Raw genomic sequence first — 27,882 nt, 5'->3', positions numbered from 1 at the left:
ACAAATGGAAACTTATCTCAAGTGTATCAAGTCATGAATTGACACAGATTAAGTAATAATGTACAAATATTTGGTTTTCAAAAAATTGATAAAATATTAAGACAAAGTAACACACAAAATGGTAATTATTTTTATATGATATTTTAAACTCATTTAATTTATTTTAATTATTTTAATTGATTTTAATTATATATCATTTTTTAATATTTTTTATAGCAAAATAAAATATAATTTTATTAATATTTTTTCCCTTTGTGCTTTTCAAGAATGAAACCCAATGTTTCATAAAAATTCAAAAGAAAATGTAAAGGAAGCCAGATAATGACATCATATTTGCATTATTAAATTAACATTAAAAAAATTGTATGATTTCATAACATCTAAATTTAAAATTAATTTAAATATATTTTAAAAATATTACAAACACTTTTAAAAATCATTATCAAACCCACCCTCATTCCCAAAACATGTTTTTAAAAAAGGGAAAACGACTAGTATTTGCTTTTTCACAACGGGTGCTATCAAGCCGTCCATATTGCCTTGATGGGTCAACCCAGTTGACGCTCTGATTTAGTCACACCATTCTTTCAGTCTACTATTTCTATATACGGTATTTACCCACTGTGTGTCCTTAGGATGTCCAGCTATAAAGTGAAGTGAAATTCCATTTCCCGCCAAAAACAAGCGAAGCAGACCGCCAAAATCTCTTTCTCCTCATCTATTTGTCCATTTTTCTTCCCAAACCCCAGCTTTCTTAGCTTCCAAACGCCTAGCAAAAGTGAGAGAAACCAAAAGATAATGAGGGGTGGAACAGTTCAGATCAATTGGCACGACACAAAGCCAATCCTAACCCTAGATTTTCATCCCCTTTCTGGAACTCTCGCTACCGGCGGTGCTGATTACGACATCAAGGTTTCGCCTCTTTTTTCCATTTTATTGGTTCGGATTCTGTTGATTTTAAGTCTGAGAATTTTGAATTTCTTGTACGTTTTATGGGTTCATTGGGTTGATTGTTGTTATCTTTCCGGCTGAAAATATGGGAATTTTTCAAATTCGATTAGTAGGGATTATATCTGACAATGGATTAGTTTATATTTGTTAATGGTTATAGTGGGTTAAGTTGGATCCAGTTTCTGAGAATGTAGCGAGGCTCCAATTTGAAGAAATTGAAATTCAAACAGTTTAGATTACTTTGATGTCCATGTGTAAACATCCATAGTTTTGTACCATTTTTTGAGGTGTCATTTGAAAGTATATTGGATCTTATTATCCATTAATTTCAAAGAAACGATAAAGATTTCATGTCCTCTATAATAGCATGGTGGATGTGTAAGCCTTTACTGCCAGCTCAATGTTTCAAATCTAAAAATCTGCCAGAAGTCCTTGTTTTCTGTTCTCATACCAACTGGTATGCTCGTTTGCTCGAGGACCTTTAGAATTGTTTGTGTTTTATGGTTTTTTGTTCTTTTAAGTTCCTCAAAATGTTGTTTTCTTTCTGGCTTTACCTTTTTTCTGTACTTTTTATCATTCCAAGTTTCTGGCCAATATTATTTGTACTAAAATGGGTTTTTCCATAGCTTCCATCTATAAAAGTATTAATTATTGTGTTGGTACTTCTACTGAATAACTGTGATTTCTCTAAACTCAAATTTTCAGCTATGGCTGATAAATTCAGGGGAAGTGCAAAAGGAAGTTCCAACTGTTTCCTACCAAACTAGCCTTTCTTACCATGGTTCTGCAGTAAATATTCTTCGCTTCTCTCCAACTGGTAAGAACTTGTTTTTTATGCCCCTTGATTTTGATGCTATGTTAGGAGATAGATTGATAAAGATCTGTCTTGCTGCATAACAAAGGGAAGATATGGACATCTAGGAAATATAAGTTGTGATGTCTAGGCAGCAAGTAATTACTTTTGTTAGAATTATGAATCTAGGGTGTCTGTTGATTCTCATTTTGTTGTCAGGTTGGAAAGGTATTATCAGCATATACAGTTGTTGCATGCAAATGCTGATTCCTTGTGACTTTCATCCATTTGCAATCTTACAAATAATTTTATACCCTCAAAATTTAAAATATGTTGTGTTATTTATAATATAATAATGAATATTTGAATCTGATTTAAGCAAATTAGGAGACCATAGGAGATTTCCTATCTTTATCTGTATGACCAGAATAGACTGATTGTGGTGTACATTTCAAAGATTATGATACAGACACAATACATGCAATATGATGTGCTTTTTAGGGTAAAATGTTGTGTATTACTATCTGTGTTGCATCTTAAGCTTACATTATGGTACATAAGTTATGAATGAAACACATAGTTTATATGGTTTGAGGTCAATGATTATTTCTTGCAATTCTTTAAAATAATCAGATTTGAATTGGTTAAGCTATCAACTTTTCTAAAAGTTTATACTCTCCCTCACATGGAGAGTAATAGTTATGAGATAAAAAAGATTGAGGAATTAGCAATAAGAGATATTCAAACTCAAGACCTATAGTCAACCATAGCTCTAATACCATGTTAGACCAATTTTTCTAAAAGCTTAAATCTTTAGAATATTGGCCTACAATGTGTAGTGGATGAACAGGATTATTTTTCTTAATTGTATCGGGACATCAGGGATATCCAAAAGATCTGGTCAGAGTTCCTGAGACTTGATTCCAGTTGATTAATGAGGATTAAAATTCTTTGCTGGAACGTTCGAGGGCTTCATGATTGTGATAAAAGAAAACTGATCAAGGGAGTGGTGAGGAACCAGAAGGCTGATTTGGTTTGTCTCTTGGAGACAAAGGTGAAAGATGTTTCTACGCAATTGGTGAATAGTGTGGGAGTAGGAAGATTTCTCAATTGGGCTTCAGTGGACGCAAGGGGCACGGCAGGAGGACTCCTTCTCATATGGGATAACAGAGTCTTGGAGAATTTGGAGGTGGAAAGTGGGGGGTACTCCATCTCTGTTCGTTTTAGAAACTGCAGTGACGGATTCTCTTGGATCTTCTCTGGAGTGTACGGGCCAGTGATAGGGAGCGAAAAGGAAGACTTTTGGGAAGAGCTTGGAGCCATCCGTGGCCTCTGGGAAGACCCTTGGTGCATAGGAGGAGATTTTAATGCTGTTAGATATCCAGAGGAAAGAAGAAATGCCCCGAGACTCACAGCCGATATGAGGAGATTTTCAGAGGTGATCGGGGAGCTGGGGCTGAGGGATATACCACTGGCTGGAGGTCCTTTCACTTGGATAGGGGGCTTGAACTCTCAAGCTGCCTCCAGATTGGACCGTTTTTTAATCTCTGACCAATGGGAGGACCACTTCTCAGCCATCTCACAATCTGCTCTCCCTCGCCTGGTCTCTGACCACAGCCCCATTATTCTAGAAGCTGGGGGTTTCTCTTCAGGCAAAAGCCCCTTCCGCTTTGAAAATATGTGGCTGAAAATTGAAGGTTTCAAAGACCTAGTAAAAAGCTGGTGGAATGGATATTCGGTTGAAGGCTTCAGCAGCCACTGCATCGCTGAGAAGCTCAAAGCTCTTAAGAAGGACCTGAAAAAATGGAACAAGGAGGTGGTAGGCAACGTCTCTTTCAACAGAGCAGAGGCCCTCTCCCGCTTGCAGCAGTGGGAGGCCAAGGAGAATGAAAACGCTCTTACTCCTGAAGATCTAGAAGCTAAAAATCTGGATCTTGAGGAATATAAGAAATGGGCCCTTCTTGAAGAAACTTCTTGGAGACAGAAGTCAAGAGAAATATGGTTAAGAGAGGGGGATAAAAATACTAAGTATTTCCACAAAATGGCCAATGCTAGGGCAAGGAGGAATTTCCTATCCAAAATTAAAGTAAATGGGGTGTATCTCTCTTCCTTGGCAGAGATGAAAGAAGGTGTTTGCAATGCCTACCAAACCCTTCTCTCTGATCCTGGGGATTGGAGGCCTAGTATTAATGGCCTTAACTTCAAGGAGTTGGGAGAAGGCTTGGCCAGCAGCCTAGAAGTTATGTTTTCTGAGGAAGAAATTTTCGCAGCCCTAAGCAGTTTTTGTGGGGACAAAGCCCCAGGTCCGGATGGCTTCACAATGGCCTTCTGGTTATTCTGTTGGGACGTTGTTAAACCAGAAATTATAGGCCTCTTTAGGGAGTTCTACCTCCATGGGACCTTCCAAAGAAGCTTAAACTCCACGTTCCTCTTGCTCATTCCAAAGAAGGAGGGGACCGAAGATCTAAAAGATTTCAGACCAATCAGCTTGGTAGGGAGCGTGTACAAATTGCTTGCCAAGGTCCTAGCCAATAGACTGAAAACAGTGATGGGGGAGGTGATCTCTGATTCTCAGCATGCTTTCGTCCATGGGAGGCAGATTTTGGACGCTGTTCTTATTGCTAACGAAGCCCTTGATTCTAGATTGAAAGACAACATCCCGGGTCTCCTTCTCAAGATGGACATTGAGAAGGCCTTTGACCATGTCAATTGGAACTTTCTTATGGAGGTGATGTCCAAGATGGGATTTGGGCACAGATGGATTAATTGGATAAAATGGTGTTGCTCCACGACCTCCTTCTCGATCCTTATCAATGGAAGCCCCTCGGGTTTCTTTCGTAGCTCTAGGGGGCTGAGACAGGGCGACCCTCTATCCCCCTATCTTTTCCTTTTGGCCATGGAAGCTCTTAGCCAATTGTTGTCCCGTGCAAGAAATGGTAACTTTATTTCCGGTTTCAGAGTGGGAGGAAGAGGAAGTGAGGGGCTGGTCGTGTCCCATCTCTTGTTTGCCGATGACACCTTAATTTTCTGTGACGCCGATGCAGATCAGTTGCAATACCTTAGCTGGACCTTCATGTGGTTTGAGGCGATTTCAGGTTTAAAAGTCAATCTGAATAAAACAGAGGCCATACCAGTGGGGGAAGACATTCCTATGGAGACTCTCGCGGCGGTCTTGGGTTGTAAGATAGGTAGCTTACCTACATCCTACTTGGGTCTTCCCCTTGGAGCCCCTTACAAATCAATTAGGGTGTGGGATGCAGTGGAAGAAAGATTCAGGAAAAGGTTATCTCTCTGGAAAAGGCAATACCTCTCCAAAGGCGGTCGTCTTACCCTGTTGAAAAGCACCCTCTCAAGCCTCCCAACCTACTTTCTCTCTCTCTTTGTGATCCCCAAGAGAGTGTGTGCAAGGCTTGAAAAGATCCAAAGGGATTTCTTATGGGGCGGTGGAGCCTTAGAGAAAAAACCTCACTTGGTGAGTTGGAAGGTTGTTTGTGCCGATAAAAAGAAAGGTGGCTTGGGCATTCGTAGCCTAGCTACTTTTAACAAGGCCCTTCTGGGGAAATGGTTGTGGAGATTCGCTAATGAGAATGAGCCCCTATGGAAGCAAATTATCCTTAGTAAGTATGATCTTCAAGAGGGAGGATGGTGCTCCAAAGATGCAAGAAACTGGTATGGGGTGGGGGTCTGGAAGGCCATCAGAAAAGGTTGGGAGAATTTTCGTTCTCATTCCCGCTTCATCATTGGGGACGGCACCAAAGTGAAGTTTTGGAAGGATTTGTGGTGTGGAAATCAATCTCTGAAGGAAACTTTCCCCATCTTGTTTAACCTCTCTGTCAACAAAGAAGGATGGGTTGCTGAGGCTTGGGAGGAAGACGAAGGTGGAGGTAGCTGGGGGCTTCGTTTTAACAGACACCTTAATGATTGGGAGGTGGGAGAAGTCGAAAGCTTATTAAGTAAGCTTCATCCATTGACCATTAGAAGAGGCGTGGAGGATATGTTTCGGTGGAAAGAGAACAAGATTGGAACCTTTTCTGTCAAGTCCTTTTATAGCTCCTTCTCAAGGGATTCCAAACCCCCCTTCCCGGCTAGAACTATTTGGACGCCTTGGGTTCCAATTAGGGCTAGTTTCTTTGGTTGGGAGGCGGCTTGGAATAGATTGCTCACCACAGACCGCCTGAAGAGAATTGGTTGGAGCATCCCCAACAGATGCTTTTTGTGTAAACATAAGGAGGAAACCACAGATCACCTTCTACTGTTTTGTGAGAAAGCCAGAATGTTATGGCTCCTAATTTTCTCCCTGTTTGGGGTGCAATGGGTGATGCACTCCACTGTGAAAAATCACCTCCTAGGTTGGCATGGTTCCTTTGTGGGCAAGAAAAGGAAGAAAGCTTGGAGAGCTGCCCCCCTCTGCTTGATGTGGACCATTTGGAGAGAAAGAAATAGGAGAGCATTCGATGATATGGAGAGGAATGATCAAGACATTAAATCCATTTTTTTGTACACTTTTGTGAATTGGGCTAGGGTGTATATAGGAGAACACACTTTGTCCTTGATAGATTTTATAGACTGGCTAGCCACTAAGTAAGGGTTGTTTTGTTTTGTCCCTTTGTTTTTTTGCTTCTTTGTCTTTGGTATACTTCGTGTATGCCTTTCTCTAGCCATTGGTTCTTAATGAAATCTATTTACCTATCAAAAAAAAAAAAAAAAAATCATTAGGTAAAAGGTACTTTAAGGTTAAAATAGATTCATGGACTCACAAATGAAAGGAACAGAGAGACTGGTCATATATCAAGACATTGTATCCATGCTATGGAACACATGCTTTGAAATCTGAAGCTTAGTTGATTATTGTTCCAATGAATATGAAGGCATTAATCAAATGGGACATTTCTTATTAAATGATTTGAATGATAACATTGAGTATGGCAACAAATGAAAAATGAAAATCTTTGCTTGAATGTATTAATTAATTTTTGCATTTTTCCTCTTAGGAGATAATGCTGAACTTAAAAAATTAGGAGTTAGGACTTTGAACAAAGCATCTAATCACATACTTCAATTGTCCATGTATATAAGAGTATTGGTTTTTTAGCTATATTGGTTTTGGAATAATTATATTTATTAGGGGGCTAGTTGGAACATGGAACCTATAATTATAGTTAAACTTTTTTGTGGATTTTTTTTTTATGAATCTTTGCATTAAAATTCGACATTTTATAATGTTGATTTATCAAAAATCTAATGTTCACTATTAAGATATACACTTTAAATGAATGCCTCTGTTTAACTATGTTTGTAATATATATTTCAAATCATAAACAACATGATGCTTAATATGGAAAAATAGGAAATGATACACAACACTACTTACTTAACAACTATTGGATGCATTAAGCAATTACTATTGATAAACTAATGCTTGAAACTTATCTTGGTGGGTAAAAGAGAAGTTATAGGCTTACTCTATAGGCCACATTGACCTTTTTGTTTGTCTCCCCTCTCTTAGGGTAAAGGATCAGAATTAGAGCTGCCCTATGGCTAACAAGGCTTAAATCCCTTCTTTATATACGTAAACACAGTTGTCCTCTTGTTAGTTTTGAGGTTTGAAAAAAATCCTAATCCAACCTACTATAATGTCTTCCTTCTTTAATTGTTAATTTTAGGGTTCTTCTCTCCTCTTTAGTGTTCCTTTTTGCAATACATATGTGTTTTACACCTGATTCTCTATATGGAAAAAGTGTTTCATTATACATTTTACCATTTCACAACTAGTTTTCATCTTCTTGAATGTTTATTCAACTTATCACTCTTATGACCTGTAGTAGGATACAATGATAGTGAGTCTTATAGTCTTTCATTCATCGATCTACTGACTAATATTTCCATGGTAAAGTATTAATTTTTGCCTATCAAAGAAGAAGACATGTCACAGTAAATTATGACATTGTAAAGGATATAAAGTTAGAAATTGAACATATATGGAAAGCATCCTCCTAGGACAGAGATGGATGTATCTTTTTTCTTTTGGTCCAAAGATGACAATGGGCTACATTCTACCCCACCTCATATACATAAAACACCAACTCTGTTGAAGGCTGAGGATTTGGTTATTGGCCTCTGTTATAACTCTGATGGTGAATGGTTGTTGACAAAGGAGACTGAAAGAAGAAAAAGTGTGATATGGCAATTGGCACATATAAACACAGTGAGATGAACGAAAATAGATTCAGTAATGTCTTAAAGTCATCTCATATGGTGTATGCTATGCGAGAGGCCTCTTGAAGACCTTAACGTATTCTTCATGTATAATGGCTATTGTTGTCATTGGCTATTATAACTTTCTGATGAGGTGAAGTTTCTCCATAAGAACTTTTTGATGCCTTGTATTACTGCCTATTTTTAAAGGTCATTATCATTTCAGGGGTCTCCTTGACATCTCTCTTATCAATGACCAAGAAGAATTTGGTTCCCAAAAATTATTAATTTGATGAACAATTAATTTTCCTAAAAACTTAAGCTTGTAGGATTTGTATCCATAATGTAGATCATGCACTCTAATACCTCCCTCATTGGAGATACACATAGGCACACATAGACCCATAGATAAATCAAGGAATTCAGAGAACCTTTGGGACATGATTCATTTCCTTGCTTCTCTTTGGGTTTCTTGTTCTAAGGTTTTAAAGGGGATTCCCCTTAATGTGATACACCTTGATTGGTTAGCGGCGTGCGACTCCATTGGGTTAGCCTAACTTATAGCAGTTGTTTGTATCTACTTTGTATTTTCTCGTATTTGTTTCATTGTAGTTTTGTTTTCTTGGGTGGGAGGATTCCTCATCCTTCTCTTGTACTTTCCTTTATATTAATATATGCCTTTGTCCTAAATAATTGTTTCTAGTATGCGACATCATGCTTGAGAGAGAGAGAGAGAGCGAAGGCGATCCTGCGAGCGAAGGCGGAGAGGGGGAAAGTAGGGCGGAAAATCGAGGGAAGAGGAGGAGAAGTAGCTTCGTGGTGGAATCAAAGAGGTTTGAAGTAGTAGCTGAGGAGAGAAATGGTAAGAGTCACGCCATTATCTCGGAAAGCAAGGGAGGGATAGTTTCGTGGGTTCGGCTGGGACCGACGAGTGTGGGGATACTCATAGAAGGACTGAACCAGTGCGCGAAGGATGGGAAAGATGGGAGATGGGAGAAGGGATGGAAAGAAAAAGGGAGGCTTTACTCTCTGGTGAGAGAGGCTAACAGGGCCGGTAGTTTTGTTCGATTAGGGGTGACGGACATGGAGAAAAGGCGATTTGGTATCTGTATACCGAAAGGGAAAGGGGAAAAGGGAGGATGGGTGTCTATGGTGGAATCCCTGTTGTGGGTAGGTTTCGGCGCGAAGAAGAGGTAGTTGATCAAGGGGTAGGGAACTCCGGGAGGTCGTATTTGGAAGTGGCCAGGGGATCAGAACCCAGGAATATCCCAAGGGCAAGAATAGAGATAAAGGAGGAGGAGATACGAAATAATGTGTGTAGATTAAAGCAATGTCTGATCGCTAAATGGAACCCTAAATCAGCGCGTGAAGAGGAACTAGCGAGTCTGGGGTGGGCAGCGGCAAAAGCGTGGGGATTGAAAGGTAGATTAGGCCTGGCTAGAATGGGAAAGGGTTGTGCTTTGCTGGAATTTGAGATGGTGGAAGAAGCCAAGAGGGTTCTTGCTGCGGGGGTGAGAGCAGTCGGAGGGATCCAACTGGGCTTGGAGATATGGAGCCCGAGTTATGGATGCTGTACAGAGGATGAAGAAAGAAATGATGCTTGGGTGAGGATCCTGGGCCTTCCTATTTCGCTGTGGGTGCCGTTGGTCCTGAGGAGAGTGGGGGAAGAGTGCGGTGGATTCTTAGGCGTCGACCCTATAACGGAAAAGAAAGAGGAACTGGAATGGGCAAGGATTCAGGTAAAAAGGATCGGAGGGGCTTTGTCGAGTTCAATGGAGATTGGGGTGGAGGGGGTGATATATATCGTCTCTCTGTGGTGGGAGATCCCGCCGGCAACAAGGAAAAAACAGGGGGATGCCCAGCAGAGAAGGGAGGTTAGGGACGACGCTGAGCCACGCGCGGGATGGCGTGTGGGAGAGAAATCGGGCGCTGGAACCAAGGAACAACGCCGGTCAGAGGAAGTGACGGGGGAGCAGGTGGGAGGAGAGGGGGGGGATGGGTTTGAAAATTGGACCCCTAACGGGCGGGTGGCCCGTCAGAGCTATGGACCCGTGGGCGATGGGGCGTGTTCGTCTGGAACGGGGCTTGACGTTGTGGGCTGGAAGCGGGATTGTGGGCTAGCTTCGCAAGGCCCGAATCCCTTAAAAGAGGATGCTTGGGCTGCAGATGGGGTAGGGTGCGGGCCGGTCGAGGGAGGGGCTCTCAAAGGGCTGGAATTTCTTTCACATGGGCCTACTATCTTGGCTGGGGATCATTTGGGCCATAGGTAAATTAAAAGCATGGGTATAGGATCTGAAGTGGATTTGGGCCTAAGGATGGAAATGGAGTTCATAAAGTGTCGAGAGAAGGAGACTTGGGACAAGCAGACGCCGGCTCTCCAGTGGTCCATGGCCGACAGAGAGATCATGGACGAAGCCTTCAGGTACGGGTCCTATTCTAATTTAAAGGTTGGGGAATTCCTTTCTTCTTCTTCTCCTCTTTTTGGTCGGACTCCGTTGAGGGAGCCTTGCGACCACTCGGGGGTCTTAAGGGTGTGCCGACAGAGTGATATCTTGGTAGAAGGTGCTGCTACAGGGGGGGATAGAGCGGGGAGAGAGGGTTGCTGGGATCTGGTTGTAATTGACTGTGAGGCTATAGAGGTTCAAAACCCGGATTGGACCCCAGCCGTGTCTGGGCCCCAAGCTCAAAGGAGCGAGAAGGAGTCTGATTGGGAGGAAAGCAGCTTGGCCAAGTTTAGCAAGCTGTTGGGATTCTCAATAGAAGGACTGGAGAGGGAGATTCTGGACTTCTTGTCCAAAATTAGGAAACGACGGGAAAGGATACACAGCAAAGGGCTACTGGAGAAAACAAAATTTGAGAGGGAACTCAAAAGGTTGGAATGCTCAGTCAAATACAAGGGGAAGGAAAAGAAGAATGGCCTTTTGAAAAGCAGAGGGGGTCAATTACTGTTGGGTTAATGAATCTCAAGCTAATGAGTTGGAATGTGAGGGGTGCAAACGACGTTAATAAAAGAAGGATTATTAAGTCTGTGGTTAGAAAACAGAAGGTGGATTTGATGTGTATCCAGGAGACAAAAATCCAGTCAATGACTGATGGGGTGGTGAAAAGTTTAGGGGTGGGGAGATTCTTAGACTGGAGAACTCTTGAAGCTGCTGGAGCAGCTGGAGGTGTGTTGGTTTGTTGGGATAAAAGGTCCTTGGATTTGCTGGAGTGGGAGGAGGGCCAATTCTCAGTTTCTTGCAAATTTAGGACTGTGGAAAATGGGACAGTCTGGGTTTTCACGGGGGTATATGGCCCTTTCAACAAAAAGGATAGGGAGTGTCTTTGGGAAGAGCTTGGAGCAGTCAGAGGCCTTTGGGGTGACCCATGGTGTGTAGGGGGTGACTTTAACGTTACTCTAGCTCAAGGGGAGAGAAGCAGGCAAGGGAGAGTGACTCCAGCTATGAGGAGGTTTGCTCAGGTTATGGATGACCTGGAGCTTATTGACCTTCCTCTTCAAGGGGGCTCTTTCACGTGGAGTGGGGGGCTCTATAATCAAGCCTGGGGCCAGGCTAGATAGATTTTTGGTATCTCCTAGATGGCTTGATCAGTTCAGCAATGTGACTCAGAAGAGATTATCTCGGCCTATCTCAGATCATTTCCCAATCACAATTGAGGGGGGTGGCAAAAGAAGAGGCCCTTCACCTTTCAGGTTCGAGAACATGTGGCTGAGAGTGGAAGGATTTAAGGACCTTTTGAGGAGTTGGTGGCAGGGGATGGTGGTCAGTGGTAGGGCTAGCTATAAGCTGGCAACAAAGCTGAAGGGGATGAAGGAAAAATTAAAAGTCTGGAACAGGGAGGTGTTTGGGAATTTGGAGACTAATAAAATGGCTGCTTTACAGCAAGTGGACCATTGGGACCAAGTGGAAAGTGAGAGGAGGCTGTTTGAGGAGGAATTTGCAAGAAAGAAAGAAGCGAAAGATGGCTATGCTAAATGGGTCAAGATGGATGAGATCCACTGGCGACAACTATCAAGGGAGTTGTGGCTAAGAGAAGGGGATAAAAATACGGGGTATTTTCATCGCATGGCGAATGCGCACCGAAGAAGGAATGCAATGGAAAGAGTGAAAATCAGTGGGGTCTGGCTGTCAGAGGAGCGTACAGTTAGGACCGGAATTGTAGACGCCTTTCATCGATTACTAACGGAAGACTCGGAGTGGAAGGCAGACATAGGGGGTGTCAATCTGAATCGGATTAGCCAGCAAGAGGCGGACATCTTGGAGCTGCCATTTACGGAAGAGGAGGTCCATTCGGCTATAAGGGGCATGAATGGGGACAAGGCTCCGGGTTCGGATGGCTTTACGGGAGCTTTTTGGCAATTCTGTTGGGAGTTTGTGAATGAGGAGGTTATGGAAATGTTCAAAGAATTCCATGAACATAAGACTTTCCTAAAGAGTCTCAATGCCACGTTTTTGGTTCTAATCCCCAAGAAAGGAGGAGCGGAGGAGCTGGGGGACTTCAGGCCGATCAGCCTGTTGGGTGGATTATACAAACTCTTGGCTAAGGTGCTGGCCAATAGGATTAAAAACGTGATTGGTGGAGTGATTTCCTCAGATCAGAACGCGTTTGTCTCGGGTAGGTAGATTTTGGATGCGTCCCTAATCGCAAATGAGGTGATTGACTCATGGAAAAAAGGGGGAAAGAAGGGCCTGATCTGTAAGTTAGATATTGAAAAGGCGTATGATAGCGTCAATTGGCAATTTTTGATGAAGGTAATGGAGAAAATGGGCTTTGGGACTAAATGGAGGGAGTGGATATGGAGCTGTATATCGACCGCCAAGTTCTCAGTTTTAGTAAATGGGGAGCTAGCCGGGTTCTTCCCCAGCTCTAAGGGGCTTAGGCAAGGCGACCCTCTATCCCCATATTTATTTATCATGGGAATGGAGGTGTTGAGTGCTTTTATTCGGAGGGCTGTGGAAGGGGGCTGCATCACGGGATGTAGGATGCAGAGGGGTAGGGGGCAGGCTGTTAGTATCTCTCATCTCCTTTTTGCGGACGATGCAATAGTTTTCTGTGAAGCTAAGAAAGAAGATATGACTTTTTTGAGCTGGACTTTATGCTGGTTTGAAGCTGCTTCTGGGCTTAGGATTAATTTGGCTAAGAGCGAAATTATTCCAGTGGGGGAGGTGGATGAGATCCTTGAGATGGCTGTGGAGCTGGGCTGCAAGGTGGGTCAGCTGCCTTCAACCTACTTGGGGCTGCCTTTGGGCGCGCCTAATAAAGCGGGTTATGTGTGGGATGGGGTGGAAGAACGGATGAGGTGGAAACTAGCCCTATGGAAGCGGCAATACTTGTCTAAGGGTGGTAGAATCACCCTCATAAAGAGCACACTGGCTAGCATGCCTTTATACCAGTTGTCCCTATTTCGTATGCCCAAGGGAGTGGCGAGAAGACTTGAAAAACTGCAAAGAGATTTCTTGTGGGGAGGGGGGAGCACGGAAAGAAAAGCTCACCTAGTCAGTTGGGAGAAGGTGTGTGTGAGCAAAGAGAGGGGGGGCTTGGCTTGAGGAAAATAGCCCAGTTGAACAAAGCCCTTCTTGGAAAATGGGTTTGGAGATTTGCTCGTGCCAAGGATGAAATGTGGAAACGTGTTCTTGTAGCAAAATACGGGCAAGAGGATTTTGGGTGGAGAACTAAAAAAGCAAATGGGGCATTTGGGGTGGGGCTTTGGAAGGAGATTATGAAAGAAGCATATTGGTGTTGGAATAATATAACTTTTAAGGTGGGAAAAGGCACCAAAATCAGGTTTTGGAAGGACACTTGGTGTGGGGATGTGGAGCTGGCCCGGAGTTTCCCTCAACTCTTCAATGTGGCTGCCCAAAAAGGTGCCACTGTGGGGGACTTATGGGACCAGAATGCTGGCCAAGGTGAGTGGAACCTAAGGTTCTTGAGAAGTTTCAATGATTGGGAGCTGCCCTTGGTTGAAGAACTGTTGCAAATCCTAAGGAATCAAAGAATTAATTTGGAGGAGGATTTGGCATTGTGGAAGGGGGGAAAAAATGGGCAGTTTGGTGTCAAGGATGCGTATGGACTATTGACCAGCCATAGTACTTTTCTGTTTCCCAAAAAGGGCATTTGGGTGGAGAATGTGCCTTCCAAGCTAGCGTTCTTTGCGTGGGAAGCTACTTGGGGGAGGATCCTTACTATTGATAGGCTTCAAAAGAGAGGATGACAAATCCCTAACCGGTGTTACCTATGTGGTAGTGATGAGGAAAATGTTAGTCATCTTCTTATACATTGTACAGTGGCTAGTGTGCTGTGGGGGATGACTCTTAGTCTGTTTGGAGCCCAGTGGGTCTTTCCAGAAACTGTAAAGGAGGTGATTACCAGCTGGAAGGGTTCCTTTGTGGGCAAAAAGAGGAAGAGAATATGGAGATCCATACCGTTGTTTATTTTTTGGACGGTGTGGAAGGAAAGGAATAGATTAGCATTTAGGGGGGGGGGGAGCTAGCTATACAGAAAATCAAGTATTCTTTTGTCTGTAATATGTGGGGGTGGGCAAAATTGTATAATGGTGTGGAGTCTCGGTCCCTTATAGGTTTCCTGGAGTGGATAGCCTCCAGTTGAGGGCTGGTGGGTTTTTTGTTGCTTTTGTTATTTTGTTGTGTGGCCTTTGTCGCCTCGTATACTCCCTGTATGCTTTGCGGCGTTTGCCTTTGCTGATATACTGATGTTTACTTATCAAAAAAAAAATATATGCCTTTGTCGTTTCCTATCAAAAAATAAAAAAAAAAAAAAAAAAAAAAAAATAAACAAACCACAAACAACCTCTTTTGAGCTCAATACAGTCGAGAAATAAACATACGATGAAGTTCTTATCTTCTATTCCTTTGAGAAATGTAAATAATCTATTACAATTTTGGTTGACCTCCTAGGATCCAAAAAAGGAAAAGAAAAAGAAAATAGTACTATCCATTTGCAGCATATCTTAATTACAGCAAAATTCTGGGGATATAAAATAATTATTTGTCAAATACATAGCTATGAAATTCTATTTTAGGAAGAAAATAAATACAAAATTGTCAGAAATAATCTCAACCATTATCCCAAGATTATAGCAGCACAAAATATGTAAAAATAATGCTAAGGTGATAGTGTTCTTAATTTCTTAGTTCTCTTTTGCTTTTCTTGCAACCTTTCTTCCACATAGGAAATCCTCCCGTCTTGGGTAGAATATAAAATTTTCTCCACTTCTGTTTTTGCTTGGTTAATTTTGACTAATTCTTATAAGTTATTAGGTAAAAGTCCTTTTACATAGTTGGGAACATGTGATGCAATGGTTTGTTTACTGTGTTATCCCGTGGGTTGTTTTCAATACTGATTTTTTTTGAGATGGGACTAATACATGTACTCTTTTTTCTTTGGGTGTGCAGGAGAACAACTTGCCTCTGGTGCTGATGGTATGACATGACTTAATCCACCTTTGCTTGTTTGTTACCAAATATATGATTAAAAATGGTGGCAGATCTAAGATTGAACTTGTGGGTTGGGAAGGGGGACCAAGAAGTGGGAAACTAGGTGAATATTAGTAAGTCATCCCCTAATTATCACCAATGCTAAGTCAACAACAACCCCTTAGGTTTGGTTAATGATATGCAAAATCTTGCAGTTTAAGGAGTATTTTATTGAGGCAACCTTTGTAAAATCCAAGCATTCTTCATGTGTCTCAATTTTTTTTTTGTCCTGATAAATGCTTCTGGTGTAACAGAATTGATTTAATTTGATGAAAATTTGTCATCCAATCTAAAGGTTCAATGTCATAACGTTTCTTAGAAGTTCTTTCATCATCATATTTCTTACATAGTTTATTCTATATAACATGCTGTCTAAAGGTTGGTCCCTCAGTTTCCTTTAGAATGAAAGTTGACATGAAGCCACTACTACTGACTCTGTTTGATTCTAAAGGCGAACAGCCCCTACAGCTAGTTGTATGGGTTTAGGTGCTTTTGGGTTTGCAACATTATCTTTCTAGATTTCATACTTCCCACCCAATGGCTAATGTCTACTTATTAAAATATTTTACCATTACTATTTGATTCTGACCCTTTGATTCGATCATGTTGTCTAAATGGTGTAGAAGCTTTTGGAATTGCACGGATTAAAGAATATGGAAATCAGATTGTTGAGATTTTTTAGCCTAATGCATAGTTTATAAGGCAAATCTATTAAACAGGCTTGTCAACCTAAGATCTAATCACCTGTAGTAGAATGGGTTGATTCGTTCCCACTTGGTGCATCAGCTGATTCATGTCCAGCTGGTGCTCCTTGATTGAGGTAGTAATTAACAAAATTTATAACCTATTACACCATGAACTAGGGTAGTAAAGACAAAGCTACTATAGCATAGTGGCTCTAGGATCGTTCGCTGGGAAGGGTTTTCAACTCTCAACTGATACCATTTCAAAGTAAATTGGTGCTTTTTCATTTCAAGGTTAACTTTAAAAGAAAACATAAAGATGTTTGAGTGAAAAGGGTTTGGTCTTAAACTAACCAAAAAGAAAGTAATGGAAATTACTTATGAAGAAAAACATTCCTTGGAGGTTTGGGTTTATAGGGGAGGTTCCTTATGCAAAAACAGAGCTCCGGTCATTTGGTTCATTTCCTCGCATTAGAGAATTAACATTTGGTTAATTCTCTAACCGGTGTTGTACAGATGTAACCTTTAAATGGATTTCAGCTCTAATTTCTTTTCACTGATGCAACTTGCAATGGCTCGTGCCTCTCACCTAGCATTTGCCATTCAAGGTGATCTTTAACTTTGGACTTCCCTTCTCAAGCTCGCAAGAGATAACTAATGGATGTCTTCTTGGAGTCCAAAAGCTTACCAAGTGTTGGCAATTCTAGAAAATCCTACTTCCAAGTCACTTCCTAAAAGCTCGCAAGAGATAACCAAGTGCATCTCCATGGACTGAGATCACATGCCTTACCAAGTGTTGGCTCAAGTGACTTGAAGGTGTTTTAAGTTAACTAAAAACATAGAAATCATTAAAGGAACACACTTTTTCTTCATTAATGATTGAAACCACAAAGCTACTAATTCATGCACTTGGAACCTTTCCCGGCAACCTTAACTCCAAGGAACTAAAAGTCTAGCCACTCATTCTCTGAGGAAACTTCCTCAGAACTTGTTTGGCTAGTAAGAAAACTAACGAGAAAACAATTATATGAAAGAAAAACAGAGCAAGTGCTCTGTGAATTATATTTCTTTCTTCCACTGATTACATAATTGATATCTTTGTAAAGGAAATTACAAACTATATATATGAGGTTATTCACCCTTTGTACTTACTTAAAGACTAAGGAATCCTATGATAGGTGGATTACAAGGAGAGTTTGAGGATTTAGACATCAAATATCTAAAGCAAAATATCCCCAAAATATCTCAAAATGTCGGTCGGAAATATCAGGAAGCTTCAGGAGAACACCGCAACACTGTATACTGAGAGAAGAACTCTGCGGGTAATCTGAAATGTCGGTTGCGGATGCTCACTGGGTGAGCGCTATCAGAAGGTCCGGCTGTGAGATATCCGGATGTAAAATGTCGGCGCATGGTTCACATCCGGATGTAAAATGTCGGCGCACGGAATTCCGGATTCCCCAAGCGGAAAGGCGCACGGCACTCGTGAACATCACACCCGGACGATAGCATATCCTATCCGGATATGTTGTTCGGATCATTGACTTTCGTCGCCATCCTGTTCGGACGCCCTGTCCGTACATCTTTTACTCCTTGCGTTCCGGATTTTCTTATGGCAAAGGACTTCAAAGCTTTGGTTCTTTATGTTTCTGAGCTTTTCATTGCTTTGCCATGGATTCCAAAGAACTCTCCTTAATCACGGATTACTTTGGTGATCAAAAAGCTATCAAAACACCAAAACTTAACACAATTTGATTAGAATTGATTGCAAGGGTCCTTAATATGTTAATTGGGTTAAAAGGTGATAACTAATACTCAAAAGTGTTTAAAAGAGTTTATTACAAGCTATGAAATAGTACTTTTTGAGTAGTAATCATGGGTATAAGTCAAAACATTTCAAAATTTCTAAGCCTATTGGTCTCCTTGGTTCTTTGTCCACTGTTAACTGGATTGTTTTTCATTGTTTTCAGTTAGGCATTTTGTTGTTCAGCTGGGTTTTCCATATTGCAGGAGGTGAGCTGATCATCTGGAAGTTACACTCTACAGATACTGGTCCAAGTTGGAAAGTCCTCAAGACATTGTCGTAAGACATTTTGATTTATTATTAAGCAGCTGCTTGCATGATAACAGTTGGTATTTTTCCATAGATCTGTCTTGGGTTGATTTGGTGGATTCTGGGTTGCAAAACTGTAGCCAACCCATATATAGTTTTCTTAGGAAACATCTACTTGAACCCATCTAGATGGACTGTGTGAAAACCAACCCATCAGCCTATTTATAAATTTTAAAAACACTTACTAGGCAGGTTGAAGGTGAAATATATTAGAAATGAGGATTAAAATTTTAAGTTAATAAGGTTGCTTTGGGTGTTCAGGTCCTAGGACCCAAGTTAGTTCAAATCCATCTATAATTGAGTTGAGTTTATAGAATTATGTTTGGCCCAGTTATTCAGTGAATTTCCCAACCTCAATATGTTATTTTGGTCCATCTACATTTCTTTGGTGTGTGTTTTTCTGGGTAAAGGAAAAACAATATTACAAAAACAAGAAAAACTTTACTTCGTCTGAACAAGGTGTTCCTCTAGCATCTTTGTATGCAATTCTCAAAGTACCCCTGGGTAACTTATCAGTTAAAAATTTTTCATCATGAATATCATGACCAAGATGGTCTATAAATTTCTTATCCATTAGCTTCTCTAAATGTTTTACCTACAAGTGATAACCCCAAATTGCCCAATAATAGTCCAGATATCATGCATGAAGATAGCAATACTAGAACAAACATTCATATTTCTATTGAAAGCAGTCATAAAGATTGAACTGCATTCAGTCTAATGATATGCCTTTTCCACATTTAACTTGATAGCCATAAAACAAGGTTTTCCTTTTCTTTTGTTAAGTCTAGATGAGATCTTATCTGGTATCAATACATCATTACTAATAAGAATATTTGTAAAAAAGGAACCCTGTAAGGGGAAATCAACAGGTTTAGAGTAGCTCTAAGCCTATTGGTAATGATTTTAGAAATAATCTTATAAGTAAACACCAATGGACTTAAAATGTTTAACAAAAATAGTATTGTCTATTTTTGGGACAAATTAATCTCTTAATTTAATTCTTTCAGTGGTATGCCACCTCCGGAGATAGACAATAGAGTTTCCTATGTTAACCAATCTTCCTATACTGTACTCATTACTGAACTTGTGTGGTTTAGATTTCACCGCAAGGATGTCCTGGACCTGCAGTGGTCTACCGATGGTGCATTTCTCATTTCTGGATCTGTTGATAATTCTTGCATAATATGGGATGTTAATAAAGGTACAAAAGGCAATACATGGCTGTGGCCATATCATTTAAAATGCATTTTTGACTGATATGCTGATTATCCCTTTTACCATTCTTTAGGTTCTGTTCATCAGATTTTGGATGCCCATTTGCATTATGTTCAGGGTGTGGCATGGGATCCACAGTCCAAGTATGTTGCATCTCTTAGTTCAGATAGATCCTGCAGGATTTATGTCAATAAGCCTCAAAATAAAACCAAAGGGATAGAAAAAATGAACTATGTTTGTCAGCATGTCATCACAAAATCAGAACAGCAAATGACAGATGATTCCAAGGTTGGAAACTGGTCTATCAACTTTTGTCTTCTGTAGATGAATTATTCTTATTTTTTATTTTTTTATTTCTATACATAAGAAGTCTCACAATTTTTTAAGGTGCAGTCTGTAAAAAGTCATCTATTTCATGATGAGACATTGCCGTCTTTCTTCCGAAGATTAAAGTGGTCACCTGATGGATCATTTTTGCTTGTACCTGCAGGTATGCACATAAATATAATAATAGATGGGCTAGTTAATGCGAAATATTGTAGTCTAGTACTTTCTCAATGTTCGTCTAAGAATGCTGGAATTGTAACTTGATGGTATTGCATGCTATGTGATCTTATTATTATCGTGTGTTGGCATTGTTGCTGCTGATTGATGTATATTCTCAGGCTTTAAGAAGTTGTTAATTTTTATTTGTGCCTGCAGGGATGTATCTAAATTGATATTAATTAGTATATGTTCAGTCTTGTTAAATATGAACTCACCTTTTCTCTGAATGTTGGGTTTGTTTAAGAATGTTCTTTGTAACTTAATGGGCATTCCTGGTTGCTTTTATGTCTTGTTGCATATTTCCCTTATTATGGTTTTTCAGCATGGCTTTTGTTGACAAGTATAGCATTATAGACTGTTGAGTTTTTTCTCATTTTTCTTGTGCCTTTGTAGCTGTGTGAGACTTTGAACAATGCAGTCCAATACTATCTCCCATATATGGTTGTCTGAGAATGTTTGAATAGTAACTTCATGATATCCTTTGGTTGTCCCTTATCACAAAGTATTCTCTTGTTATTTTTTGTCATTATAGTTTCTGAATGAATGTATCACCTTGTATGCACATGTTGGAAAAAAGTTGCCCTTGATTGAAAATCTTATCATTTAGTTTTTTGTTAGCAAAGGGGTTAGGGTGGTTTAGGATCAACTCATGCAAAGATCTAATATCTCCAGACACTCATCCTGAACTATGAGTATTCAAGTGCAATCTACTCTTTTATGGTATCAAAAACATGATTTGTTTTTTTAGCATGATTGGAGGATGCAATTTCCCATTCTATGATTGTGGTTCTAACCCACTTCACTATTTTCAAAATTGAGATCAAGGAACGAGAGGGGTAGCACATATGGATATGAATCATCTTAATTTTGCTTGTTTATCTTTGCTGTGCCTATACATGCTTGTGAGGGCGTGAAAAGATGGAAGAATTCTAGTTTAGTTTGAAAATTAGGTGACCTGATGACTTGGATATCCAAGAACCATATAAGCAAAGTGCGTTTTTTTTTTTTTAATGAGAACCTTATATGGTTCTCTGTCGCATCTTTCTGGAAATCTCTATCTTCCTGATGAAGCTCCATTAACAGCAGCAGATGATTTGTGGCAGTTGTATCTATTATGGTTAAAATTCCAATTAATGCAACATTTTTCTTGTTTCAGGTTCGTACAAATTCTCACCTGCATCAGGACCAGTAAACACTGCTTATGTGTTTTCTAGAAAAGATCTTTCAAGGCAAGGCATTTACTTTTTAACCAATGTTCTCTTCTTAGTTCTTCCCATGATCAATTAAAATGAGTTTCCTGGTCAGTTATACATTGGTAATAAGCATGGTTTTCTTAATTCATAAAATACGTTATTACAGGTTCATTCTATTCTACCCAGAATATCATAATAGATTTTTATTTTTTAGATCATAAATTAAATCTGTGGAGGCTTTTATTTTTTCTTCTGTGTCTTGAATTCATCTTTGTGGTCAATCTTCAATGCAGACCTGCTTTACAGCTCCCTGGTTCTAGCAAACCTGTCATAGCTGTCCGCTTCTGTCCTATGGCTTTTCACCTTCAGGGATCAAACTCAGGTAGTTACATCTTGGTTGCTTTATGTTGCTTTTGGATGTATGATGGCTTAGAAAAATTTCTATAATTAATCCATGCTGTCTGTGGTTACTTGACCAGCTGGGTTCTTCAAGCTTCCTTATCGCCTAATATTTGCGGTGGCCAGTCTTAACTCTTTATATATCTACGACACAGAAAGCATTCCACCAATAGCAATCTTGGCTGGTCTTCACTATGCAGCCATTACGGACATTGCATGGTATTCTTTTTAACGGCTGAGTGTGCCTCCTTGTATCATGTCCACAATCCTATTGATGAATTCAGATGATAATATATTTGTACTTTGATTGGCTGCTATTTCAAAGGTCGCATGATGGCAAATATTTAGCTATATCCTCCCAAGACGGTTACAGTACCCTTGTAGAATTTGAAAATGGTGAACTTGGGTCCCCCTTCCTTTTATCAGGTCTGCCATTGCTTCTTCAATTGCATATTCTGTTGCATCCCATTTCCATCCACTCTAAAGTTTTTATTTTCATTCTGATCCAGAAGTCGAGAGTGTCTCGGGTGATGAGAAGAAGAGCCCTGTCCAGCAGCCCAAGGCCATGGAGGTTGAAGAAACTACACAAGTTGTTACTGTTTCAGTAGATAGCAGAAAAAGAGAAGTAGGAAGGAATGATCTCAAAGAGGCATCGCCAAATGCAACAAGTAGTTCCACTTCTACCCCCAAGCCTGCAAAGAGGAGAATCACCCCGGTGTCAATCGAGCCATCATAATTCTCATCCTACCCTCTGTACACTGTGCATTAGGAAATGGAATCAACGTTGGGAAGGCTCCGGCACTTGAATTGAAAAACAAATCCCCTACTATCGGGGGGGAATATGGAGCAAGTTTTGATGTTGTATGGGCTCGTTGCCATTTTGACGCACCACACAAAAATCTTACTTAGCTCAAGAACTCGAATGTATTGGTATATTTGTTCACAAATTAACATCAAAGAAAAGTTTAATACAAAAAATTCTGCAGGCGTGATGACTATGCTATTCTTTTCCCTTGAGTGGTGGACATTTGTTAATTATGACTTTCAATTTCAGTTCTCCATGCATTTTGCAGAAGAGTGGTGGTGATGGTGACACTGCTGCAATACATGGATTTTACTTTTAGCTCTGAATACAGGGATTTGAAATAAGGTTTGGATTCAGCGGTCTTGATTCCCTCCATTTTGACGTAAACAAAATTTGGTTGCTGTAAAACACAGAAGTAGACTGACTTACGAATTTTAAAATTTGACTTGGTTTCTTTCATAAGCCACTTCAAAGTTCTATTTAATGTGATGTAAATGCGTCACGGTTCCTTTGAGTTCAAAGCAAAGCGAAGAATATACGATATCTATCAGGTGAAAAGATTAAGAGCAATGAAACCAAAAGTGTGGTGCAATCAAACATTGATCTCAAAGTCGCACGCATCCCTCGTTGTCATTAGGATTCAGGAGTACGTATCCACAATCAGTTCTTAGTCCATCCTTTATAAATTTATAATGCTCCCCAATTGCTGGATATTTTCGAACGTTTCCAGATCCAAAATTTTACCACGTGGCACCCTCTCATGTATTCTCTCCATCACCTTTCCAGACGGTTCAAGTTTTAGAATTCTTGAATATGGGGCTTATCACGGCCAGTTCCTTGTCGTGTATCCTTAGAAAGTGTGTTCCCCACTCAGCAATCTCACAAGCTAAGCAAACCCATGCCCAAATCCTTGTTCATGGCTTCATCCCCAACATCACACTTCAAACTGATCTCTTGTTGGTCTACTCCAAATGCGGTGTTCTTCAAGATGCTCGCAAGGTTTTTGACAAAATGGTTGAAAGAAATATGCACTCATGGAACATTTTGATCGCTTCATATGCTCATAATTGTTTCTTTTACGATGCTTTGGGTGTTTTTGATAGTTTTTTGAAAATGGGGTTTCGACCGGATCATTTCACATTGCCTCCAGTGTTTAAGGCTTGTGCAGGAATTGGAGATTCTTATCTGGGGAAGATGCTTCACAGTTGGGTGATTAGGATTGGGTTTGAAGAATATGTGGTTGTTGGAAGCTCGGTTTTGGATTTTTATGCGAAATGTGGGGGTTTAGTTGATGCATGGCGGTGCTTTGTTAATATGTCTTGGAGGGATTCGGTTGTTTGGAATTTGATGATTGTGGGGTTGGGAAAGGCTTGTTTTTTCAGGGATGCTTTGGAATGTTTTAGGGACATGCTTAGTGAGGGAGTGAAGATGGATTCAAGGACAGTCCCAAGCATTTTAAGCGTGTGTGGAGGGGAAGGAGACTTGATGAAAGGCAAAGAAATTCATGGGCAAGTGGTTAAGAATCAAATTTTTGGTTGTGAGGTTGCTATTGGAAATTCGTTGATTGATATGTATGCAAAGTGTGGGTGCTTGCATGATTCAGAAAAGGTTTTCACGACAATGAGTGAACTGAATCTGGTGACATGGACCTCTATGATATCTTGCTATGGGGTCCATGGTAAAGGACATGAAGCTTTGGCTCTTTTTAAGAAAATGAAATATTGTGGATTTCAGCCTAACTGTGTTACAATCACTGCAATTTTGGCTAGTTGTAGCCACTCTGGTCTTATAGAACAAGGCCGGAAAATTTTTTACTCAATTAATTTAGACTATGGGTTTGAGCCCAGTGCAGAGCACTATGCTTGTATGGTGGATCTATTAGGTCGTTTTGGATATCTTGAGGAAGCTTTTGAATTGATAAAAAATATGAAGTCAGCAGCAACAGCAAGTGTTTGGGGTGCCCTGCTGGCTGGTTGTTTGATGCACAAGAATATTGAGATTGGAGAAATTGCTGCTCATTGCCTCTTTGAATTGGAACCCAGAAACTCTAGCAACTATATAGCCTTGTGTAGTATGTATGATTCTCTTGGAATATGGGACGGTGTTTCAAGAACCAGGGCAAAAATGAGAGAATTAGGATTGGTTAAGACTCCTGGTTGTAGCTGGATTACTGTTGCTGGAAGAGTCCATAAATTCTATCAAGAGGACCTTTCTCATCCTGAGACTCAGATGATATATGAAACATTGCATGGAATTGTTAACATACTTATGTTGCCCAAAGGTTGGGAATAGGGAAATGACCATTAAGTCCTGGCAATCTTAGCAAAAGGCAACAATGTTCATTAGCATCATATTTGGTGAGTGGTTGCCTCTACCAGTTATTGAAATTTAGAGTTGAACCATTGTTCTTTAGCACAGGAAGCACTCTGGGGTGACCTGTTTTTCTCTTGTCAGCACAATCAAATGGTTTTGAACTATAACGGAAAGATACATTGAATACACTAGTAGACAGGCTGCAAAATGAGAGAGCAGCTTTATTTTCAATGTTACTGTGTACACTCTGTGTTTAAAATCTTTAGCCCATTCACATATTAAATTGCTATTTAATTTAATTTAATTTATTTATTTATTTTATGTTGCGGCTCATGGAATCAATTTCACACTCCATTTATATAAATCTCAGGTCCTATCAATCCAACCTCGTCAAATGTTTTGAAAGTTTAGCAGCTTTTGATATCTTGTCCTCCCAAATGTATTGTTCTGATCAATTTAAGGTACTGAAATGTATTATCTGTTCAAACCTGGACATTGGCATTTCTCCTATTTAAGTGACTTGTGTCAAAATGATATAATTGCTATAACTGCGTTTGGTCGAATGAAGTCACTGTAAAGTTTTAGGGAGGATTATGCATTTCTATTAAATTTAGTATATGTTATTTCAAAATGTTGGTATGCTACCATATTCATAAAAACTCAAAATCGACATAATATGTTGGTTTTTAACCTGTTTGGATCCTCAAATCATCTCATAGGGAGGTAATTTTTTGTATTTAGTTTTCATGATATCCACTCTTCCTTTCTTGCAAGTTGTGTAAATATGTATAGTAATCTACATAGAAAGACAATGAGCATTATACTGGAGGTTTTCATTTCACCAGAGTACATTGTCTGCACTAGATTAGAAAACCATGACAAAATTAAATTACAAGATGAAAAGGAGGAGAATTCAAGAATTATATCCTAAAACAAAGAACAAAGATAATCCGATAATCAGAAAATATTTTCAACTGATATTAAATTTTCTTTGGTGCTCTATAGGTCGGAAAATCTGTATTTGTAATAGACAAGTATCATCCTTCTCTTCCTCCTTATTGTTTGTTTGGAATTTTTAAGATAACAAGAAATATAATAGATTATTCAAAGACCTTGTAGTTTTTTTTCCATCAAATTATGTCCTTACAAATGCAGTACATGACAAGAAAAACTAGGTTTTGGCATAGAAACAATGCCTTTGCTGGCCTAATATATGAACATTTGGCTTCTTTTTATCATATATTCAAACAAATTTTATTCAGGCCCAGAAGGGAAGTTTATTTCCCTCTGGGAGTAGGAAAATCATGATTGGGATTGTTGCTTGTGGTTGTGCATAATATGGTGCTGACTGGACTCAGAAGTGGATGCCTCCATATCAAGAGCTTGAGGAAAATCTTGTGTAGATCTAACATGTGAACCTTGGATTTCCTTCTCATTCTTTTTGATCTCTTCCTGAATATGCACATCATCCTCAATGGACAATATCATGACTTGTGGACCATGTGGACCTGGTATGATGGCTTCGTGGACTTTCAAATGTTCATCAATTGTAACAATGTCAGTCTCTTGAACCATATTCTTCTTTTTCTTCTTAATGAAGCAGCATAGAGCAACTGAGAGGAATGCAAGAAAAAATAGACCACCAAGTGAGACAAAGACAATGATTATGACTGTGGAATGGTGTCCTGGTGGTGGTGGTGGTGGAGGAGTTGGAACAATGTGTGGGGGTGGTGGCGGAAAATGAGGATGAGGTGGTGGTTTGATAATTGGTGCCGGAGGTGGGATTGCATGACTAGGAGGTTTTGCTGCAGGAGGTGGTGGGGGGAAAGAATGATGGGGTGGTGCTGCTGGTGTCGGGAATGATGGTGGGGGTGGTGCTCTAATGGGTTGATGAGGTGGTGCCACTTTTGGAGGGGATGGAGAAGTAGGGGGCGGTGATGCCGGTGTTGGAAATGATGGTGTTGGTGGTGGTGGTGGTCTAATGGGTTGATGAGGTGGTGCCACTTTTGGAGGGGATGGAGAAGTAGGGGGCGGTGATGCTGGTGTTGGAAATGGTGGTGGTGGTGGTATTGTTGGGAGATGGGGTGGTGCCACTTTTGGAGGAGGTGGAGAAGTGTGGGGTGGCATCACTTTTGGAGGTGAAGGGCTATGAGGTGGTGGCAGAGGAAAGTAGGGGAAGTAACCATAGTTCTGAACAGAAGCCATTTCAGTTTAAGAAAACTAATGGAAATGGAGATGTGAAGGCTGAGGTGGAGAATATGGCATGTGTTGATTCATATTTGTAGTGATCAGTAAGGAGATCTGTTTATATGTTGTATATTCATAAGTTTCCAGAGACTTGGCTCTCATTCTATTTGTATACTTCTAAGGTTCTAGTTACTTGGTTCTCATGCTAATGGCATACTTTTAAGCTTCTCGTGACTTGGCTCTCATGCTAAGATTTTGAAGGGTTGTCATTGATTGCATTGAAAAACACTTCTCAACTTCCCTTGTGTTCCTGTATGCCTCATGATATGGGTGTTGTTGGGGTAGATTGGCAGTTGTTTTCTGCAATGATAAATTTGGGATGCATGGGTCCACCATATCTATACTTTCATTGCAAGTGACAAAAGAAGATACTATCTTCTTTAATCATTACCCATTTTTTTGGTAATCCTAGAGGTTGAACAACTGGGTTCAAATGGTGATCTAAAAGTTCCATGTCTGCTAGTTTTCAAAGCAAATGTCTTCCATGACCAACCTTGTAGTTGTTAGTATTTCCGATTCACTCACAACTAAATCATTTTTTATGGGAGGATTGAAACTTTATTTGTCCATGTGCTCCTGGCTAATGTGGATTATGAAATTTTTAAGTTCATCCTGTTGGCTTGGGTGTTAGATGGGAGGATTGAAACTTTATTTGTCCATGTGCTCCTGGCTAATGTGGATTGTGAAGTTTTTAAGTTCATCCTATTGGCTTGGGTGTTAGAGATGGTAGATTGTTTTAAATGAAGCCAATGAATGAAAATTACAACCGGCCGCTCTCAATGATCACAGAAAACTTCATTACTAACTCTTTGTAGTAGAACTGCTCTGTAATTTAGCAGTCACAGATAACAAATGGTGGTACCATAGGGTATCATACAGAGGTAGTGATCAAATAGAGTGATCAGTTTTCCAAGTATAGGTGGTATCTCTTCA

At 40.1% G+C, this 27,882-nt stretch overlaps 3 protein-coding genes across 4 annotated transcripts; 2 read left to right on the top strand and 1 right to left on the bottom strand.

Annotated features, from left to right (window-relative positions):
- Window positions 1-617: 617 nt before the first annotated feature.
- Window positions 618-22,587, top strand: LOC100245389 (chromatin assembly factor 1 subunit FAS2). 2 transcript variants are annotated; one of them, XM_002274931.4, is made up of 12 exons: window positions 618-912; window positions 1,657-1,768; window positions 15,352-15,378; window positions 18,126-18,198; window positions 19,329-19,432; window positions 19,520-19,734; window positions 19,840-19,936; window positions 21,149-21,221; window positions 21,479-21,567; window positions 21,665-21,803; window positions 21,910-22,010; window positions 22,094-22,587. In XM_002274931.4, the coding sequence occupies exons 1-12, from the start codon at window positions 799-801 to the stop codon at window positions 22,318-22,320; spliced, it is 1,371 nt and encodes a 456-aa protein (XP_002274967.1). In that variant the 5' UTR covers window positions 618-798; the 3' UTR covers window positions 22,321-22,587. The 2 variants fall into 2 exon arrangements, with proteins under 2 accessions (XP_002274967.1, XP_010649386.1); XM_010651084.3 differs by having other exon boundaries at window positions 662-912; window positions 19,834-19,936.
- Window positions 22,588-22,670: 83 nt separating this feature from the next.
- LOC100267705 (pentatricopeptide repeat-containing protein At5g04780, mitochondrial) lies at window positions 22,671-25,018 on the top strand. The gene has a single exon (XM_002274963.3). It carries the CDS (start codon window positions 23,203-23,205, stop codon window positions 24,679-24,681), a length of 1,479 nt encoding a protein of 492 aa, XP_002274999.1. The 5' UTR covers window positions 22,671-23,202; the 3' UTR covers window positions 24,682-25,018.
- Window positions 25,019-26,004: 986 nt separating this feature from the next.
- On the bottom strand, window positions 26,005-26,907 carry LOC100262544 (uncharacterized). The gene has a single exon (XM_002274995.3). It carries the CDS (start codon window positions 26,905-26,907, stop codon window positions 26,005-26,007), a length of 903 nt encoding a protein of 300 aa, XP_002275031.1.
- Between the last annotated feature and the right edge of the window lie 975 nt (window positions 26,908-27,882).

This window comes from Vitis vinifera, chromosome 4, assembly GCF_030704535.1.
Source record: "Vitis vinifera cultivar Pinot Noir 40024 chromosome 4, ASM3070453v1".
Classification (NCBI taxonomy): Eukaryota; Viridiplantae; Streptophyta; class Magnoliopsida; order Vitales; family Vitaceae; genus Vitis; species Vitis vinifera.
This window is presented reverse-complemented; position numbering and strand designations above follow the sequence as displayed.